General features: G+C 47.9%; 1 protein-coding gene across 1 annotated transcript in view; it reads left to right on the forward strand.

The window, feature by feature from the left end:
- The window catches only part of RFTN1 (raftlin, lipid raft linker 1), a 234,853-nt gene that overhangs the window by 184,219 nt on the left and 30,076 nt on the right, over positions 1 to 20,558 (forward strand). The window contains exon 7 of the mRNA XM_075547176.1: positions 5,191 to 5,306. Coding sequence (XP_075403291.1) covers positions 5,191 to 5,306 — 116 coding nt within the window. The remainder of the gene's footprint in view (positions 1 to 5,190; positions 5,307 to 20,558) is intronic.

Consider the following 20,558-nt stretch of genomic DNA (forward strand, 5'->3'; position numbering starts at 1 on the left):
AGACTGGGTTGTAGGAAGGAATACTGGATATGGGGTCGTGTTGGTGGTGATTTGTAGAAGCCCTTAGCCATTGTGCTGCTGGAATCCTGAAGGATGACCGAGTGTGTCCTGGTCCCAGCCATCACCAGCTCAGGACTTCGGGAGCTTTATCCAGAGGGCCTTTGGAAGCATCCCTACTGTGCCAGGAGCCGCAGCCAGACCTGCGTCCCTCAGAACTATAAAAAGGAGCTGGATGATGGTCTGCATGTCCTGCACCCCAAAACAATGGAGTTGAATGGGGTTCAGATGAAGAGAGGCTCTCTTTTCCCCTGGTCATCTATGTAAAATGCCCTAGGGCATTGAATAAACACTGGGAAGAAACATTTGAGCAGAGCAAATAAGACAGGTGTGCTGCACCCTTGCTGGGGCTGATTGATAGCAGACACTTAGAATCCCACGGGCAGCAATCAGTTCTCACCTGTCGTGGTCCTGCAGCACACCAACAAGAACCGCCGCCGGATCTAAGGCTGTAAATCTTCAAGGGAGCAGACACCCTCTTCTTTCTCCCCAGAGCAGTTGATGGGATGGAACTGCCAGCCTGGTTGTTAGCAGCCCAACGCTTAGCCCACTGTGTCTCCGGGGCTCCTGACACTTAGAATCCCCCAAATAAAATCAGTAAGCAAACTCATTGCCCTCCAGTCATTTCTGACTCATAGCACCTCTGTAGTACAGGATAGAACCTCCCCTGCAGGATTCCAAGATTAACTCAGGGAGTAGAGAACGTCATCTTTCTCTGGAGGAACAGCTAGTATTTCAAACTGCTGACCTTGAGATTAACAGCCCGACGCATAACCACTACACCACCAGGACTCCCTGACACTTCGAGGTGGAGTCAAGTAATTAAAGCATTAGCTACCCGTGTAAGAAAGAAGAATCAAGTGTGAAGACTATGTACCCAGCTACCGTCTGATTATAAATGACAATAAAATATTAATTCTACCCTTTTTAAAACAAAAACAAAAAAACAGTCATTGAAAACCTGGTTCGTACAGCTCTACTCTGTATCCACATGAACTTCCCTCAGGAGCAACTGATAACGGGTCAGTGTGAGGATGAATGAAAATGAATGAGGGACTTCAAGGTCATCCAGGGTGAACTTGAATGCTTCCGCCTATCTTCCATGTTAATACTGGTCTGAAACAAAGTTTTCCAAGAAGGGGCGGCTTCCAAAAGTTCATGGGAAAGTAGAATTAAAAGCTAATGGATTTTTTCCCACAAAATTTGAAGCTCCCTTGTATTGACATTGTAGTATTTTTTTTCCCTCATGGTTTCTAAAGCCTTTTGATTTAGTTCTTCCTTTAAAACCCATGTAGATGGGAGGAAAAGTAAATTGTCCTTCATCTGAAGTTTCTGTTTACTTGAATTACGCTGGTATAAACTCTTGTGTTGACATTGTAGGAGAGAATAAAAAGGAACATTCAAATGATACATAATTCCATAACAGTTGCTTGCACTTTGTATATTTCCTTCAGGTTTATTTGTTTAACCCTTATTAAGCTGAAACTTTTCATATGGTAGTTTTGCATTCGCTCTTCATCAGAATATTATATTTAAAATGCTTTTCTAAAGATCTAGGAAGCAAAGCTATGGATAGAGGCATAAACATAGGTGTACACTTATGTAACTATATTAATTCATAAAAATAGAGGTAGGGCCTCAGTGCATATATTTATATGTCAACACATGGAGGAAGTGGACACACTGCGGGCCTCTGCTCAAGCCCTCCCTCAATGCAAGAACACTTTGTGGTAATAACCTGGCATTCGGTGATGCTCACCCTCCTGCACGATCGCTGAAGACAAAATGTGTGCGTAAGCAAATGTGGTGAAGAGAGCAGATGGTGCCCGACTATAAAAAGATAAAGCGTCTGGAGTCTGAAAGGCTTGAAGTTAAACAAGCGGATATCTAGCAGAGAAGCAAGAAAGCCCACATAAAAGAAGCACATCAACATGTGTGATCATGAGGTATCGATGGAATCAGGGAACTGGCACCAGAAGACCTAAAGCAAGCAAACAAACAAACAGACAAACAAACATTGCTGAGAATGAGGGGGCTCAGCAGAGACCCCAAATCCATCTGTAGACATTGAGACATTGCCTCACAGAAGGGTCACAAGGAAGGGATGAGTCAACTAGGACGCAGTGTAGCACCGATGAAACACATAATATTCCTCTGATTCTTTGAGGCTTCCTCACCCCCCACTAACATGACCCCAGCCCTGCCTTTCAGTTCTGGCTAGAATGGAACATGCACAGTCTGGTACAGATAAGAGCTCTCAACACACGAAATCCAGGTCAGATAAATCCCTCAGTAACAGAAATGGGAGTAGCAATATGAAGAGAGTAGTGGGAAGGTTGGGGTAGGAAGGGGGAACCGATTGCGATGATTGACACATAACCACCCCACCCCCAATGGGATCAACAACAGAAATGTGGGTGAAAGGAGACAGTAGTCAGTATAAGACATGAAAACAAAAATTATAAGTTATCAAGGTGTGGTAGTTACATGATCTGTGTCAATTTGGGACTTGAGAGGATTAAGAGTGCAGGGGTGGAGCCTAGTCTGTCAATCAGGTCATAGCCAATGAGGCCTCTGTGTGGGCATGGCCTTCCCCTGAGAATTCTGGGAATTGCAATATTATCTCCTTGAAGACGGGAGATAGTCTCTCTCTTTGCTCACTTCCTGGGAGACACTCTACTGACAAGACAGATGGCACTGTGCTGATAGACCCCGTGCCCTGGGAGCTGGAGAATCACATGGACCTACCCTGATGCAACCAGTCCTCTGGAACCGGAGAAATCACGTGGAGACCCCTGCCAGCACTGGGAGGCTTACAATGCCACTGGATCCACAAGACTTCCAACCCACTGGCCTGTGATCCTCCTGCATTCGGTATCATTGCATGAATTTCATGAGTCTGAAGAGGAGTTTATAGATTGGCTAATATCAGACTTATGGACTTGATCTGGACTGGGCTGGGTTGTTTCCTCAATATTCAACTGCCCTTGTATATAAAACTCTTTCTTATACACATATCAGTGTCTGTGAATTTGTTTCTGTAGTCCACCCAGACTAACATGCAAGGTGTTATGAAGGTTGGGGGCGGTGGGGGGGGGACAAGGGGAAGGAGGGGAAAAAAGAGGAGCTGATACCAAGGGCTCAAATAGGAAGTAAATGTTTAGAAAATGTTTGATGGTAACGTATGTTCAAATATGCTCGAAATAGTTAATGTATAGAATGTTATAAGAGCACCCAATAAACTGGTATTTTTTAAAGGAAGAAAGAAAATGAAATTTTTTTTGGTATCACAAATTCCCATGATCTTTTTATGGAAATCTCAATGATCTGTTACTCTATGGTTGAATATTTGAACTACTGAACTTTTAGACATTTTAGACTTTAAAATTTTTTAAGCAATGTTTGTAGAGACTATTTTATGGCAAGGGTAGCTACTATCTCAGGATAGACTCCAAAGAGGTCCATGACTGAGTCCGAGAAGGTGGGCTTGTGTATTTCCCACCCACTCTTACCACACCAAGTTGCTTTCCAGAAAGATGATGCAGTTAAAATCCCCTTATGCATTTCAAGTTATCCCAGATCACCACATCTTTATCAGCAGTGAGCCTTTTCTTTTCAAAATTTACCATTTTGATAAGCAAGAGGAGTGAGCAATTTTCCTATATCTACTAGACATCTCGAAGGTGTGTGTGTATGTGTGTGTGTGCGTGCTTGAGAGAGGAGGGTTACTGCCAATTAATTCACATAGCTTGCCCATTTCTGATGGTGTTCAGTATTTGTATTATTATCAATTGGGATGTAATACATATATCATTCCACAGTTCCATCACATCAAGTAGAATTGTACAATCGGTACCGCCATCAGTTTCCAAACATTGCTTTCCTACACGGACTCCGTAACTGTTGCTCTGTACACGCTGTTTAATGTATAACAATCATTGAGCTCTCATGCTGCCGTGACTGTTGACAAACGTGCTCTCATAACCTGCCTCTGCATTTTGCTTCTGGTTTCTTTTGGAAGACAGAAGCTAAAGGCTGTTAGTTATCCACCTCTATCCGCCTTTCGCCTGTGACTTCTGGGAAATGTGGGTGGTCCCACAAACTTCAGTGTGTCTCCCGGAATTCTCCAACTTTGTCTCTCTACCCTCCTTGCAGAAACAAGTTATACTATTATGGGACTGATCCGGTAAAAGCGAAGCGAGAGCAGCAAGGAAAGGTGCCTTGTGTGATTGACCCACAGAGACTCGGTGGGGTTGGGATTTCTGTGTGATTGAGAAGTGATTCTCAGAGATGGATCAACGGTCCACCACCCCATTTCTTGGGCTTTCCAGGAAAAAGCGTGGACCCAAATTTCCTTCTCCTTCCCACAGTCTCTATCTAAATCCATCGAGGGCTGTGAGCAGGCACTAGCCAATGACAGGGTGGGCCCCTGTTCTGTTGTCTTTGCCCCTTCATTGCCTCAATCAGCCTAGAGCCATACTGAATGTTTCAGATACAGGGTACACAGCCGCAGGAATCAACCCCGCGAATACCCGAGTAAGCATCGTCAGTGGTGCATCAGCGGCGGAAATTTCTCCTCCTCAGATTCCACCTCTCGACAAGAGCTGCCGGAAACATCTATACACAACCAACCTCCTACAAACCTCCCAAGAATCAACACACCCAGCATCTGACAAGCTCAGATCCGCTGTTTGAGCTATCCCAGCTCCCCTTCAAAAACAATTTTTTTTGTTGTTAAAAAAACCTCCCACCTAAATATAGTTTTCTCCTAAAACGCCGTCTCTAAATGACTCTGCTTTCCCCGGCATAAGATCTCCCCAGTGCATTCTGACGTTGGAGCGTGAAAGGAAGGTGGGCGCGTGAAATCAAATGGTGATTGCTAACAATGAGATTTGGGCTCATAAAATCAAGGATATTATTCAGAACGGGGAGGTAAATTAGTCTCATTCATTCTGATGGGGCTAGACTCTATGGCTGTGTGTGCCTTCTTTAATTAACATGCTGAAAAGATGTTCTGATTGGGATTATTAATGAATGCAGCGAAAATTTTTGCTGCGCGTAAGGCTTCTTGCCACAGCCGGTTTACAGAAGCCCCCTCCTCTCTTTTTTTAACCCCCCCCCTTCTCTCCCCAGATTCCTTACATGGTTTGACAGATGGAGTATTCATCTTTGAAGCTGTTTCCACAGAAGACAGCAAAACCATACAGGGCTACGACGCTATTGTTGTGGAACAATGGACGGTTCTGGAGGTAAGCACCCAGTTGGCAGTGGCTCTGCTTTTGTTCCGCAGTGATTGTTTTATCAGCTGGCTGCATCTGATGCTGGGGCTGCCGTTCAGCTGGGGCTCACTGGGGAAAGGGAGTCTGACGTGGGCAGGCCTCCTCGCCCCCTGTGAGTCCCCTCACACTCCTTCTTCCCGAGGCCCGGGGAGAAGAGCGGGCCCCACTTTTCCCTGTCCGTAGTACCAGCGTGTGTGTGTGCCGCGGCATCGGGTGGGAAGAGATTCCCTGTGTGTGTGTTGACTGATCACAGAAAGCTCTACGTGATCACCTCCATGGGGCGCACACATAGCTTCTGGCCTCTGCAGCCCTCTGAGCAACATTGTCATCCGTGCTAGACCTCACGACACCCTCTGGCAGGCACGCTTCAAAGAAATGTGTGCACGCACGCTTATTCAGTCCTCACATTAGCCTATGTGGTCAGTGCCGCTCTTGCCCCCCCGCCCCCATCTGACAGCTGGGGAAACCGAGGCACAGAGTGGTTAGAGTCCCTCTCCCGAAGCTACGCCTTTAAATACTGAAGGGTGCGTTTTGAGAAGTGCTGACGGGCAGAAGAATCCCTTCAACCACATTCCCCTGGGACGTTGGGAAGAGCTGGTTTGGGGATCCCTAAGACTCGCTGGCGTTTCTCCAGCTGTGGACTTCAGCGCACACAGCATCTGGGGCATAGAGGAGAAGCTCTTGGGACAAGGAGGACCCATTTCTGATGGCCCTCACGTGGGCCCTGGGAGAGCACAGGTAGGCATTGCTTTGGGGGTGGGCGCCCCTGCCTGGCGTCTCCTAGGTGCCAAAGGCAGACTGGTATTGGTGCAACCCTTCGTGAAGGTGGGCATGGGGATGGTGCTGGGACCCACCATACAGCAAGTGCTGGCCGTGCTCTGTGCACTTCACAACAGTCGCCTAGCAAACCTGTTGGCGGGCCCCCAGGGGCACTGTTGCCCAGCAGGCACGCAGGAAGAGGGCTGTTGGGGGGCTGCCTGCATCTGAGCAGTGAAGGGAGGTAACTGACAGAGCACCCCAGCCTTCCCTCAGCCTCTGACCTTGCCATGTCTTCAAGGGCAAAAGGAGGAAGAGCTCTTCCTGGCAGGTGGTACCCCTTGGCTTATGGGCTTGTCTTCCTCTTTGCAGCTCATGTTGCCTGCCTGCAGGTTAGCTCATAGGTATATTCCTCCAGGAGGGCTTTCTGCCTCCCTCGTGGTTAAAAAAAGGTCCTTCTTCTGAGTTCCCGGCATCCTCGGGGCCGAAGCCTCCCCTGTTCTAGTCTGTCTCGGTTGTTCATTTGTCCGCTTTCCTCCCTCTATTGTGAGCGTCTTGGTCTAGAGAGAGTAAGCGTTGTTCTCCAAGGCATCTCAAGAAGGTGATCCCTGAATGGAATCTTTGGGTTCAGTCCAGTGATAGGGCAGTGATCCTCAAAAGCCAACCTGTGATACAGTGTGTCACGATCGCCTGGAGAGCTCCTGCAGTTACAGCTATCCTGACCCTACCCCGGCTTTGCTTCATCCCTGGCTCTGGGAAGGACCTGCATCACAAACATAATTTTCAGATGCTGCGGACGCTGGTCCTAGGACCCCCATCGTGAGAGCCCCTGCCTTAAAGGAGCCAAGCATAGCCAGCGATGTTACCAGTGCAGCCTGGCAGTGCCCAACTTGGGGCAGTGTTGCCCACAGCTCAGCTCTTTGCCAGAGCTCCCTGTGAGAGAGCCCCACTCTGACCCACAGTGGCCCCGCTTCTGCACACCCTTTCCGGGGCATGTGGGTGTCTGTCCAGCTACCCCCTCTTCCACCCTTGAGACCTGCTACTTCCTGCCTTCCCCCCACCCTTTGGGCCTTCCTGTTTAAGCCCTGGGCAGATCCCTTTTGGCTTCTGGTTGACCCTGCTCTTTTGGCAGCCTCGGTCATCCCAGTCCATGACCTCTTGTACTCTGGCCACGCACTTTCTCCTCCTGGAGACCACCGACCTGTCTCTTTCCTCTTTCTTGCCTCTCTGGTTCAGTCATCTCTTCCTCTCCTTGCACTCCCCCACCACATACCCACACCCACCGTCTCACCGAGAACCCCTCCCTCACTGTCCTCTGCTCTGCAAGCGGCACAGCAGGCTGGACAGGGAGCGGAGTCTGGCCTGCACGTGCATCCTGGCTCTGCAGGTCCCAGCTGAGTGCTGGAGTGCAGGAAACGGAGACCACTCCCTTTGCATCCCCGTGTTTTTGGGTGCAGAGGGGATACTACCGGTGTCTCTCGAGAGCTGGGCAGAAACTTGAAAGCTACTCTAGTAAACATGGTGTGTGTGGTATTGACCCGTACATAGTAAGCACCCAATAAACACTACTTAAGTTTATCCTTCATCTGGTGCCATCAGGGAGGCAGATCCTCTTCCTTCTTATTCTACACGCAGAGAGGAGGCTGGACTGGGGGACGTGCAGGGTCAGGCACAAGGAGTTGTATTTCTTTCGGTGGGAAGGTCGCAGCCCAGCATGAAAGACAGTGGTGAGTAAGGATAAAAGCCCACTTCGAAGGTGTTGCTAAGAGGCATTTGGTTTGTTGTCTTTGCATTCACAGTGAGCAGGAATGGTCATGCTTCGAAAAGCAAAAAGGATGTAGCAAAACAAATTAGGAAAATGATAGAGACTGAGTCTGCTTTGGAGTCTGGGTGGCCTGCAGCCTAGAGTCCTTCAGAGGTGTGTGCAGCCTGGAATCCTTCCGAGGTGTGTGCAGCCTGGAATCCTTCAGAGGTGTGTGCAGCCTGGAGTCCTTCAGAGGTGTGTGCTCCACCTGGGTCACCTTGAGCTAGTCAGTTTTGGGTTTTTTAAAGTCTGATTAGCACTCCATCCGTATATCAGACAACTCAGTCATTCCCCCAAACCAAGAGGGGTTGTACAATGATCACCACAGACAGTTCTAGAACATCCGCTTCTGCCTGGCACTCGCTGTTATTCATGTAATTACATTTTTTCTAATTGAGGCAAAAATACACACAATGAAACATTCCCTGATTCCACAACTTGTATGTGTGTAATCAGTGGCATTGACTCTACTCTTTGTGTTGTACAACCATTATTGATCACCTTTTCCAAATTATCCCACCACCATTCACAGAAATTCAGTGCCCCCTAAACTACACTTCTTCCTCCTTCACCCATGGTAACCATTGGCCAAGTTTGGCTTCTTTCTCTTTTTTTAGTAGTGTGTGTGTGTGTGTGTGTGTGTGTGTGTAGTATTCACATATCATATACTCCATGGTTAAATCGCTAGCTATTCAGTCTTCACATTAAGAACCATCTGGATCTTAGTTATATCCCCTGAAATTTTTTTGTAGTTTATTGGTGTTTCTTGAGAAATTTGGGACCAGGGTTGAACATAAAACAGTCATAAACACACTTGTCTGGTGCAACTGGTATGGTCCATGGCTGGCGGTCTCATTGAAAAGTCCGTTAAAATAGAGAACCAAAGGAAGCCACAGGCAGATCTTAGACATTGGATTTTAATGTGAAATATGTAAATGCCCGCACAGTTGCCAATCTTTTTGAGTAGGGGGTCCGCTGATTGGAATCCCACTTCAGCCTTCTTGAATAAACGGCACTCAATGTGAGCGATCTGTAATTTCCAGCGTCAGTCTCTTTGAAGAAAAAGCAAAGGAGTCTGGCAGCAGAACCATTCTGTGTGCTGCCCGTCGTGTCCTTTCTTCCCCCTCATCTTATGCAACCACAGTGGTTAGTTGTAAGCAGCAGCATGACATAGCTTTAACTGGCCAACACCAGTCTGCTAGCACATAAGACTGACCCTTGATGCTGATTCCAGTTGGTGGGATTAGAGCAATCTGACCATCCTGGAGAACAGCCTGAGGTTTGGAAGAACTGGCCTTACTGACAAGCTAGACTGGAAGCCCTCAATGTGGAGCGGGAAGTTGGATTGGCTTTGGGGCTGGATCCCCAATGCACTGCCGCCTGCTTACTGCCTGTTCCTCCGGCCTCGGGCAACTGCTGGATTGTGATTATGTCGTCCCCTATTTTGGAGGTTCGTCCCAGCTAAGGTTCTTATTAGGTTTCTTATTTACGGTGCCTCCTGGCCTAATCCCCATATCACACTGCCTGGATCAAAGACAAGGTCGCTGGCATGCCAAGAGAATCCCTATCTCACCACTTAATGGAATCATGAGAAGTCTGGTAAGATGCATGTATATCACAAAAACCTACTCCAACCTGCCTGTCCTGACGTCTGTCCCACACGTTAGGTCACACTTGTTCTTCCTGAACTTCCGCAGACTGCCGGGAATCATCTCCTTTCTTATAAGAGGTGCTCCCAACCATCTCTTTCGCAACTCCTCCTACCTCTTTGCCGGGGGTAACATCATTTTCCACGGGATCTAGAATCCACCACCTTCTGCTCTTGACAAGAGAGCCAATATTTGTTCTTTTTACACCATCCGGCAGTTCTGGAATCTCTTTGCCTCTGAGATCACAGCTTTCAGTCTCAGAGACAGCAGTCCTCTCTGCCTTTCCCCTGTGGCACGGAGGTGGGTGTCGCAAAGGGTCACTCCCCCGAAAGGACACAAGAGCCTCCCCTGCTGACTCAGGAGACCCGAAATCTATTCTACCAGATCTCTCATGATTTACACGTCACTGTATTGTTTTTGTGAATTGCTGTAGATGGGACTGCAGGCAACCCCGTGTTGAGTCTTCAAGAAGGCGGCCTTTCAGAAACCTTTCAGCACAAGTTGCCACGCTTGTTTTCTGAAGCGTCTTTGGCTCCGGTCAAATCAGGGAGCTTTCAGCAGGTCGGGCTCTTCCCCACTGGGGCCACCAGGGGAGCCCACTTCCACTTTGATGGGGATCAAATTCCTTGTGTTCCATCTCACTGTTGCAAGTGGCCTGCCCATGTGCTAAACGGTATGTCCGGGGGTCTCTGCCCTCACATGTGTTCAACGAACCTTGAACGCATCCAGGGGAGCCCTGGGAGCGCAGGCAAGTCTTGGTTGGGCTGCGAACCGCAAAGTCAGCTGCACAAAACTGCCCGCTGTGTGAACAGTTTCGCTTGCACGACACTCAAGTAGACTTTTGCCGCGGATCATTCAACAACTGTTGAGGCCGAACAACCACAGGGAGCTGGCAGAAATCCAAGCCGGATTCAGGAGGGGCTGGAGCTCCAGGGACACCATCACGTCCAGTGGATTTTGGCTGAAAGCGGAGAAGACCAGAAAGATACTCACCTGCGTTTCATTGACCGTGCAAAGATGTTCAGCTGGGTGGACTATAACAAACTACGATTGCACTGGGAAGAATGAGAATTCCAGAACACTCCGCGGTGCTCATCTGGAACCTCGACGTCAGCGGTTCGCAACCTTCCTAATGCCACGACCCTTTCATACAGTCCCTCATGTTGTGGTAACTGCCCCCAACCATAACATTCTATTCGTGGCTACTTCATAACTGTCATTTTGATACTGTCATGAGTCTGGCAACCCCTGTGAAAGGGTCGTTAAATCCCCCAAGGGGGTCGCAACCCACAGGTTGAGAACCGCTGCTCTACATATTGGCCCAGAACATGGGGATTGTGAATGATTTAAAATCAGGAAAGGTCTGCGTCGAGGTGGCATCCCTTCACCATCTGTACTCAGTCTCCATGCGGGCAAATCACCCAAGAAGCTGGGCTAAATGAAGAATGTAAGCTTCAAGCTTAGTTCATTAACAGTGTGCGATACGCAGATGACCCAACCTTGCTCGCTGAAGGCCAGGGGTACTTGAAGCATTTACGGACCAAAACCAAAGACTTACAGCCTTCAGATTACAACTCAATATTAGGAAGACAAAAATCCCTACCAGCTGACCAATAAATACCATCTTGATGACACAGAGCTAGAGTTGAAGGATTTTATTTTACATAGACCCGAGATCTACACTCACAGAAGCAGCAGCCAAGAAATTAAGTGAGCTGTGGTCATGATTGTACAACTCTTCTTGATATGATTGATCTATTGAATTATACGATCTCTGAAAGAAATGACAATAAAACTGTTGTTTTTTAAACAATTAGATTATCTATTGCACTGGGCAAATCTGCCACCCAAGACCTCTCTAAAGTGCTCCTGATCAGAGATGTCCCTTGGAGGATGGAGGTGACCTGACCCCGGCCATGCTGTTTTCATGCTCCTCATGCGCTGGTGATTCAATGACCAGAAAACTGGCCAATGATTAAGAAAGACCAAGGAAAAAATGATATGTTTGAATTTTGATGTTGACAAAGAATATTGAAGGAACTGTGAATTGCCAGAAAGACAAACAAATCTGACTTGGAAAAAGTACAGCCAGGATGTTCCTTAGACACGAGGAGGGCAAGACTCTGTCTCGCTCCAATTGGACATGTGATCAGGAGAGATGAGTGCTGGGGTGGGTGGGGGGGACGACAACACGCCCGGTTACATGGAGGGTCAGCAAACAAGAGGAAGACCTTGACAGGGTGAACTGACACCGCAGCTACAACAGTAGACTCAACAATGAGGAGGATGACACAGGACCATACGTCACTATGAGTCAAAGCCAACTGATGGCCCCTAACAACATTACCATTAAAGCCGGGGTGTGGGGGGGGGTTTCCACCAAACAATGTGATGTATATTCTGTGGGTGCATGGTTGCACAGGAAAAAGGCCTGCCAAGATACCCATCGCATGAGAACCATGGCTCCGTGTGATTTGGACCAGAGAGGTAGGCTATAGCTGTGTCTGCAATACATTTTATATTCATTGTGATAAGATAACGAGCAAGCTACATCTCACCATATCCTTTCTTCTCTCTCTCTCTTTTTAAATTTTTTTGGTCTCTTTCTAGAGCAGGAAATACAATAGGAGCTGAATAATTCCCCTATGATGTGAGCCTCTTTTGTTTTTCTTCTGATTCAATTGCTTGCTTTGAACATAATTTAGAAATACGTGTGTATATGTATAAGCATAGAGCCCTGTGCCTCTCACCTCCTGCCGGGCGGAACCTTTTCCTGAGCCTTAGATCCCTCCCTCTGCCCCTGTCAACCACAGTCATCAATCGCCACAACCACTCTGGTTTCCACAGTTGTCTTCGACTCCCTTCCAGGATGCCACGTTGAATTTGATCTTGAAATGTGAAATCCTTTTGCCTCCTGCCTCAGCAAAAAGATTTCTGATGTCCCTTGGCTGTTAGCAAGTAGTAGCAAGGAGCTTGACGGAAGACAACAGACATAATTCATGCTGTCTTTGTGCCCCAAGGAAGTTAGTTCTTGAATGATGCAGAAGAGATAGTATTTAAAATAACGATCAAGACAAAGCCACTCGCTGGTCCTTGAGTCCTGAATAGTGGGCCAAAGCCCTAAGGGGCTGCCTTTCCCTTGGGCTTATTTTTCAGGAAGAGTTTTCCCTCTGTCTTCTTCTTGGCAGAACTTGAGGGTCGTGATCAGCCATGTGGTGAGATGATGGGCACTTGGATCAGAACCAACAGCTTCCCAACGGTAGTAGCCGAATCTCCATGGAAGATTAAACCAAAATTGAACCCAATGTTCAAGAGTCCATTCTGACAATCCTATATAGTGTCTGAGATGATGACTTGTCACGGGAATAGCCGGCCTCATGGTGCAGTGAGCAGCCGGACACGGGGTCGCAGCATCAGTAGAAGATTGTAGGAGGAAAATCGTTTAAGATGAAGGAGATTTGGGGTACAGAACTCTCAGGGAACTGGGACACAGGGTCAGAGTGTGGCCTGCTGGTTGGTGGCCTGGGGCAAGGGGATCAGGGGTGTTTGTTGAGTCCCTGCCTTGAATGAGCACCCCGGGAAGGACGAGTTGTTACAAAGTAAGTAGCATGTCATGCCGTGGTGCTGGGGGGCGTACCGCTGAGCAGAAGTGCCCTGGGAGGAGGAGAGCCTAGAGCAGTGGAGCTCCAATCGGATGTAGACAGTGGAGTCATGAGGTGGGCCACCTGAGGGAGGTGGGGAGGGCATTTCCTGTTGATGGAGCATGGCAGGATACAAGAACCCAGGTGGTATAGCGAGTTATGCGTTGGGCTGATCCCCACGTGATCAGTGGTTTGAACGCACCAGCCCTTCCTTCCCCCGGGGGCAAGATGAGACTTTCTGCCCCAGTGAAGACTCACAGTCACTTCCTGGACAAACAGTGCAAGCATGATGAGCAGAGAAGGGAAGGACCATGCAGACACACGTCCGTGACAGGCTGACTTCTTCACAATCTGACCGCAGGTTGAATCATGCGGGGGTGCCCCTGGACCTCTCGGCCTACTGCTCTGAGCAGCTGGCTTCAGGGCCCTCTCATGTCACACAGCACCCCTGCCCTCGGGCTGGTGGCACCCACTCTTCCCCTCAGAGGAGGGGAGACAGAAATGCCACCGGGATGTCTCCGTGCCCAGGGGATCCCGATACAAGATCCCGGTGAAGCTTTGGTTCATGGGCTGTGGCTTACAGTTACATTCTTGGTTGGCTTCTACCCCAGTCCCTCACTAGCATCCCCTAATCCTTCACTGCTGGCACTTTTGGATGAAGTTACTTGTTCATACATCCTCATCTCAGGGTCTGCTTCTGTGACACCTGGCCTAAGACGGGGTGTGTCTCTTGTTTGTTTGATTGCTACAGTGTAAAGGTATATTCAGTGAAACAGGAAATTCCCCCCAGGCCTGGCCTCTGACATTCAGTTTGCAGGAACTCTTTCCAAGCAGGAGACAGGCGGGGCTTCCTACGCCCATAAGCAGCTCAGTCTCTGAAACACACACGGGGCAGTGCACCTCCGACCTGTGGGGTCACCGTGACTAGGAATCCACTCGATGGTAGTGAGTTTGGTGGTGGTGGTGGTGTTTCTTCCCAAGAGGCCACTCTTCCGCAGACATGGGCGGGGGGGGCGGGGCGCCTAGGTGCATAAACACAGGCCTAGACACGATCGCCACGGTCTCCCTTTACCAGTATGTTTGCACATGGAACATCCAGACAGGACCTTGTCAGCCAGGCTGACAGCCTGTGCTCGTTTTTATAGGCTTGAAGGGAGTGGTGACATTTGGACAATTGTCCCTGAAGTGGTGTGTGTGTGTGTGTGTGTGTGTGTGTGTGTGAATAGGTGGGTCAGAGGAAGGCAGTAGAGAATAGTGGTGGTCCTGAGTTTCAGTGGGGGTGGGGATGGGGTGGGGGTAGGGGTGGGGGGTTGCTTCTACAGGACACCCCAGACTATCTGATGAGAACTGACACAAAGCAGGAAGGCTGGGTGGTGGCAGAGTCAGCTCTCTCAATGGCTTAAAGACGTCATCAGAGACCCGGGGCTGTCACCTTTCTGCACTCTGGGCCTGCCAGGTCTCCTCCTGATCTCAGTCACAGGGCGACCATGACACTGGCAGGGACCTGCACATGTGAGGGCATCCACAAAGTATATAAACCACGTCTCTCGCCATAAGCCCTGCAGTCTTCTCCAGTGTACCCTTTAATGCAGCGCCCAAGAAACGTCTCCCCGGGACCCATTGGCCTGGACTGTCACCAACATCACTGCCCGGGGAATTGGGCCTGGGGATGGCGTCAGCTAAAGAGGGAGCTGGGGGCAATGAGTAGCCAACAGTATTTGCCCGCGCTGGAGAGGGGACTTGGTGACGACGCGGATAACGGGATGGGAAAAGGAAGGATTTGGCTGTTAACCTGACCTGCAGTTTTCCTTCCATAAACTCAACTTCCCAGGCCTCTCAGACGCCCCTATTTCACCTCATGCACGAAAGTTAGTGATAGAAGTTAGGCCTTTTGAGAACATGTTATCCGGCAAATAGATACTGAGTTCCTACCGTGTGTCAGCCGCTGTGAGGACGTGACGTATGGCGGGAATTCGGGCAGCGAGGATTGATGCCCTTTAACCTCAGGGAAGAAGTGCGGTCAGTCGTTTAAAATGAATGCCCACCCCCGGGCCTGTCCACACCCCTCGATAATTTCTCCTCCCTGTCAAGCTTCCTGAGGGCTGGGGAAAGGCCCTACGTCACCCAGAGCTGTGTCTAGCTGAGACGGGGGCAGAGGTAGGCGTCACGGGGAACTGAGGGCTCCGTGAATGGAGGGCTTGGCCGCAGAAGGAAGGAGGGCAGTGGCCGGCCTTACGTATAACAGAACTGTGCCACAAATGTGGCTTTTTTTCAAGAAGTAGCTCGATTCCATTCAGGGCACAATTGCCAACAGCCGCCCGTGTGATAAGGGCTTGATCTTCTGTTTTACACTGAGACATTCATCATTTCCAGGCTGTAGGGCAGAGTCCAGCTAGGCTCCGCTGGGTCCTCTGCTTCTGGTCTCATAAGGCTGAAACGAAGGTGCGGGCAGCCTCTGGCGGGGAATCAGAACTCAGTCAGCCGTTGGCCACGTTCGGGTCCTTGCAGTTGTTAGACTGAGGTCAACATTCCCTTGCTTTCAACTGGGGAGCTGGTCTTTCGCTCCCGAAGGCTGCCCGTGTTTCCTCCTCATGGTTTTCCAGTTGTCTGGTCCTTCAGAAGACCAACCTTCAAGCCCTTACAGTCTGGAAGTCCCGGATGAGGACTGAGCTCCAGGTTCTCCAGAGATCACGAACGTCGATATGAAACCAGCAAGGGCCCAAGGGCATTCCTGTAGCTTGTCGTTCATGCATCACCCACTCCCGAAAATGTGTTCTTTTTGAAATACGCTTGGCCAAGTTTTGAATAAAAGTAAAAAGGAAGGGCTTATGACTGCAGTAGAACTTGTTGAGAGGCTTTACCTAGCCGGGGCACTTTTACCTGAAGGGAAATCGTTGGCGTTCCTGAGCCCTGCGATGCCATCTTGTGTCTTGTCGTGTCCGGATGCCCCTCTTTGTCAGGGGTTTGTGTCGAAAGCAAGATGATGAACGAGCTATTGGAGAGACCCAGAGCTGAGAGGCCAGGGAGCATACGGGGCGACCATCAGGATCTCAAGGGTCTGGATACGCTTGGGTGCCACAGAACATTCCATTTGAAGGGGCTTGTTGGTGGGTGGGGAGAACTTGAGATAACCCCGGGGCCTGGGTCAACCAACGTTGCTCCCCTCAAAGTGCCTGTTCATGTGTCTAATGCTATTACAAAGTGTTAACGTTGGAAAGTTGGCAGAGTCAACTGGTTTTAAGCTGCCAGTCCAGTGGCATTTCATTACACTCACCATGATGTGATGCCATCGTCCTGACCCATGCTTTTCATTACCCTTAACAGGACCTCTGCGCTCCTTAAGCAGTGCCTGCCTGCCCTCCCGGCTCCTCTCCCCAACCTTCAGGAGCCACTCTTGAACCTTCGTCTCTGGGCATCTGCCTGCTCTATAGACGTCAGCTAAGTCAAATCATACCCGATTTGCCCTCGTGCCTGACTTGCTTCACTCCGCATAATGTTTTCCATGAGGGTTTGCGCAGCATGATTGCCGCTTCGTTTTCACGGTTTTAGATTCTGTAGTATGGACGTACCCCAGTGGTTTACCCATGCATCTCTCAGTGGCCCCTCGGCAGTTTCCACCTCTTGGCTCCTGTGGAAAAGGCTGCAGTGAGCAGTAACGTGTGGTTGAGGCCTGGCATATATACCTAAGAGTGCAATTGCTGGGCCAGAAGGTAATTCTTTGTCTAGTTCTTTGAGGAGCACCAGATTGCTTTCTGAAGAGGCCAGACCACTTTAGAATCCCAGCAGCAACCATTAAGCGTTCCAATTTCTCTATTTCCTGGCTACAGTTTTTTGGGTTTTTTATAAAAGCCACCCTGATGGGTGTGAAATGGTACCTCTTTGTGGTTTTGATTTCCATGTCTCTAATTACTAATGAGATTGAGCTTTTAGTGCATGTGTTTATGGGTCAGTTGTTTATGTTTGGAGATGTGTCTTGTCCTTTGGCCATTTTTACCGTGGAGTTGGGTGTCTTTTTGTTTGGCTACGAATGGATCTGTTTTTACATGCTGGCTTTCTGAATTAGATTTCAGCTGATGTTTGTAGAAAAGGTACCAGCACTTAAAAAAACCTTTCAATCTTATTATCCACTGATTTATGAGCATTGGACCCAAACCAGCCCAATAATAGTGAAACAGGAATACATTTACATACTCCCATCCCTGCTTTAAAAAATAGTGAAAAATCCATTGCACTCAGGAAAATCAATAATACAGAATGGGGAATACCTGATTTGACAAAAATTCTAATGAAAAAACATTTACTGTGGACAGAGTGGACCTACTTCTCCCTTCAGTGTGCTCTAGGCTGTAATAGAATGGGGCTTCCCCGATTCTGCCTTGTGCTTTTTGTTCTTCCTGTTGTATTGCCCCTCTCCTAAGCTGAGGCTCTTCTCTGCTGTGAGATCCGTACTCTCCTGTCCTGCCTCAACTTAATGTCAGAAACGCCACGGAGCCACGTTTTGAGCCACCAGATGGATTTCCCTTCCTGATGGCACCCATTGTGTTCTGCCTTATCTTAGAGCCATTTCAGGTTGTTAGTTGATGAGCCCTGGTAGCCCAAAAGGTAAGCATTCTACTGCTCATCAGGAGGTTAGGTGTTCAAACCACCCAGCAGTCTCATGGGAAAATCTGCTCCCATAAACATGAAAACCCGAACTAAACTCACTGCCATCTAGTCGATTCTGACTCATAGCGACCCTGTAGGACAGCACAGAACTGTGCCTGCGGGTTTTCAAGATGTGTAACTCTTTACACAAGTAGAAAGCCCAGTCATCCTCCCAAGGAACGGCTGGTGGTTTCAAACTGCTGACCGTGCGGTTGGCAGCCCAACGAGAAACCACTAAGCCACCAGAGCTCCTGCTCATAAAGAAGACGGCGAAGAAAACCCCACGGGCAGTTCTACCCTGTAACACATGGGACTGCTTTGAGGCAAAACCTGACTCTTTGCAGCCACCAGCATGGTTGTTTTACAAACTCCTGGAATCAAGCATGAGCTGTTCCTGGTGTTCCTGTTTCCCGGGTCCCAAATTAGTTCACAATGCAGATTTTCAACAAACGGGAAAGCGAACAGCTTGAAGTCACTGTTATTTATAAAAATATCTTTGGCCATATTTATGAAAAATACCCCAGAGCGGCCACCACCCTCTGTTCTTCAGTCTAGTGCTGGCTAGCTTGGAGCCTGTTGTTCCATCACAGACACACATTTCATAAGGACTCTTGACAAGCTGTGGTGGCCGGATGTGCTGGTCAACAGGTGGGCGTGTCGATCTTGGAGGATAAGAACAAGAGACAATTGGGTGTCTGCTCAGACTGTTGAGGGGCTGTTCTATAATCAAAGAGGTACACTATATGTTGTTGAAAGCCTAGTTCTGTTGAGCTTTTGGACCCATCCCGCAGTGGAAGTGGCTTGGCTTGAGGTTGTGAACACCCAAGTACTACTAGTGTGATATTGATGTGCTTCAGGGGGTAGAGGTGGTCTTACTGGAAAGGTCAGAACAGTGGTCCCCAAGCCTGTTGCTCCTCAAAATCACCAGGGACTTGTTAAAAAGACAGATTGCCAGATACCACCCCTAGAGATCCCATGAGGAGATTCACGGTAAAGCCTCAGAATCTGCCTATAAATTCAGGCTGACGAGGCTTGAGGACCAACTGGTCCCTTCCAGCTTTAATGAGTTAGGGTATAGTGGTTGGCACCTTGCTTTTATATCAGTGGCAGAATTCCTAAATGACCTCTTCAGCTGGGGTGGGTGGAAGGAGGCATTCTGTTTGCTTTGATCATTTGGCAAACTGGATTTAAGAAGGCTCTGGAATGGGATTGATAAGGCAAATATCTTGTTCTTTAAAAAACATTGGGATTTTAATAAGGATTGTATTGGGTTTGCATATCATTTGGGGGGAGTATTACCATCCTAACAATCGGAAGTCTTCCAGTTCTTGACCATGAAATACCTTTCCATTTATTTAAGTCTTTTCTAACATTTCTTCAGTAATGTCTTGGAATATTCGGGATATAAGTCTTATTATCTCTTTGATTAAATTTCTTCTTAAGCATGGTGTGTTTTCATTGTGATTGCAAATGGATTGTTTTCTTTATTTCATTTTGTATTCTTTATTTCTGGCATAGAAAGGTGTGACTAACTTTTTAAGTTGATTTTGTATTCCCCAACTTTGCTAAATTTATTAACTTCGGAGGTCAATTGGGATTTTCTAGCTATAAGATCATGTCATCTATACACAGAGATAGTTTCATGTCTTCTTTTTCTTTCAGGTTCAGGTTCCTTTTGTTTACTTACCCCGTTGCTTTGGGTAGAGCATATAGTTCAGTGGTCAGTAGCAGTGAGGGAAGTGGGCATCCTTGTCTGGCTCCTGGACCTAGAGCAGGGCTTGACAAACAGCAGCTCAGGAGCCATCTGGGGCTCCCTTGGTATGTACATGTGGCTCTGACATAAAAGTGAAACATTTAAAATGATATTAGTCAAACGATGGTGATTTCAATTGCTTGTAAAAATATATTTATGGCTCTCTAATAATTTTAAATTGTTGTGAGGGACAAGATTGGCTCTTCTGTCTCAAAAGTTTGCCAACCCTGTTCTGGAGAGAAAGTAAGTCTCTTACCATAGAGCATGTTAGTTGTAATTTTTTTCCATAATGCTTCCTATCAGGTTCTGGACAGTTTTCAATTCACAGCTTGTTGAGTGTTTACTCATGAAGGAATATTAGATATGGTCAAGTGTTTCCCCTTTAGGAATCAAGATGATTATGCATCTTTTCCTGTAGCCCGTGAATATGATTACATTAAATGATTTCCTACTGTTGAACCATCCTTGTATTCCTGGCACAAATCCCAGTTGATCTTGGTGCATCATATTTTAATATGCAACTAGATTAACTTTGCTTGCATTTGTTGAATATTTCTGTATCTGTATTTATAAGGAATATTGATCTATAGCTGTCTTGGGATGCCTTTTGTCTTTGGATTAGTGTGTTGCTGGTCTGATAGAATAGTTCCCAACTGTTTGTTGTTTGTTGGTTTAACAATTTGATAAGAGTTGGTGTTAATGCCATTTTAATGTTAGGTATAATTCACCAGTAAAATCATCTGTCCCTGGGCTCTTCTTTGTTGGGAAATTGTCAGGATTTTGCTGTGTAGCAAACCATCTCAGAGGTAGTAACTTCAAACAGTAATCATTTATTTTGAGTAAAATTTGGGAGACCAGCTGAGCTGTTCAAGGTTTGGGCTGATTAGCCAGTCTACTAGGCTTTTTCATGTATCAACGGACAGCTACATGATTCACGGTCTTCTCTCACATAACTGGAATTTGGCAGCCTCTCCA

The sequence above is a fragment of the Tenrec ecaudatus genome, chromosome 4 (genome assembly GCF_050624435.1).
Source record: "Tenrec ecaudatus isolate mTenEca1 chromosome 4, mTenEca1.hap1, whole genome shotgun sequence".
NCBI classification, from domain to species: Eukaryota; Metazoa; Chordata; class Mammalia; order Afrosoricida; family Tenrecidae; genus Tenrec; species Tenrec ecaudatus.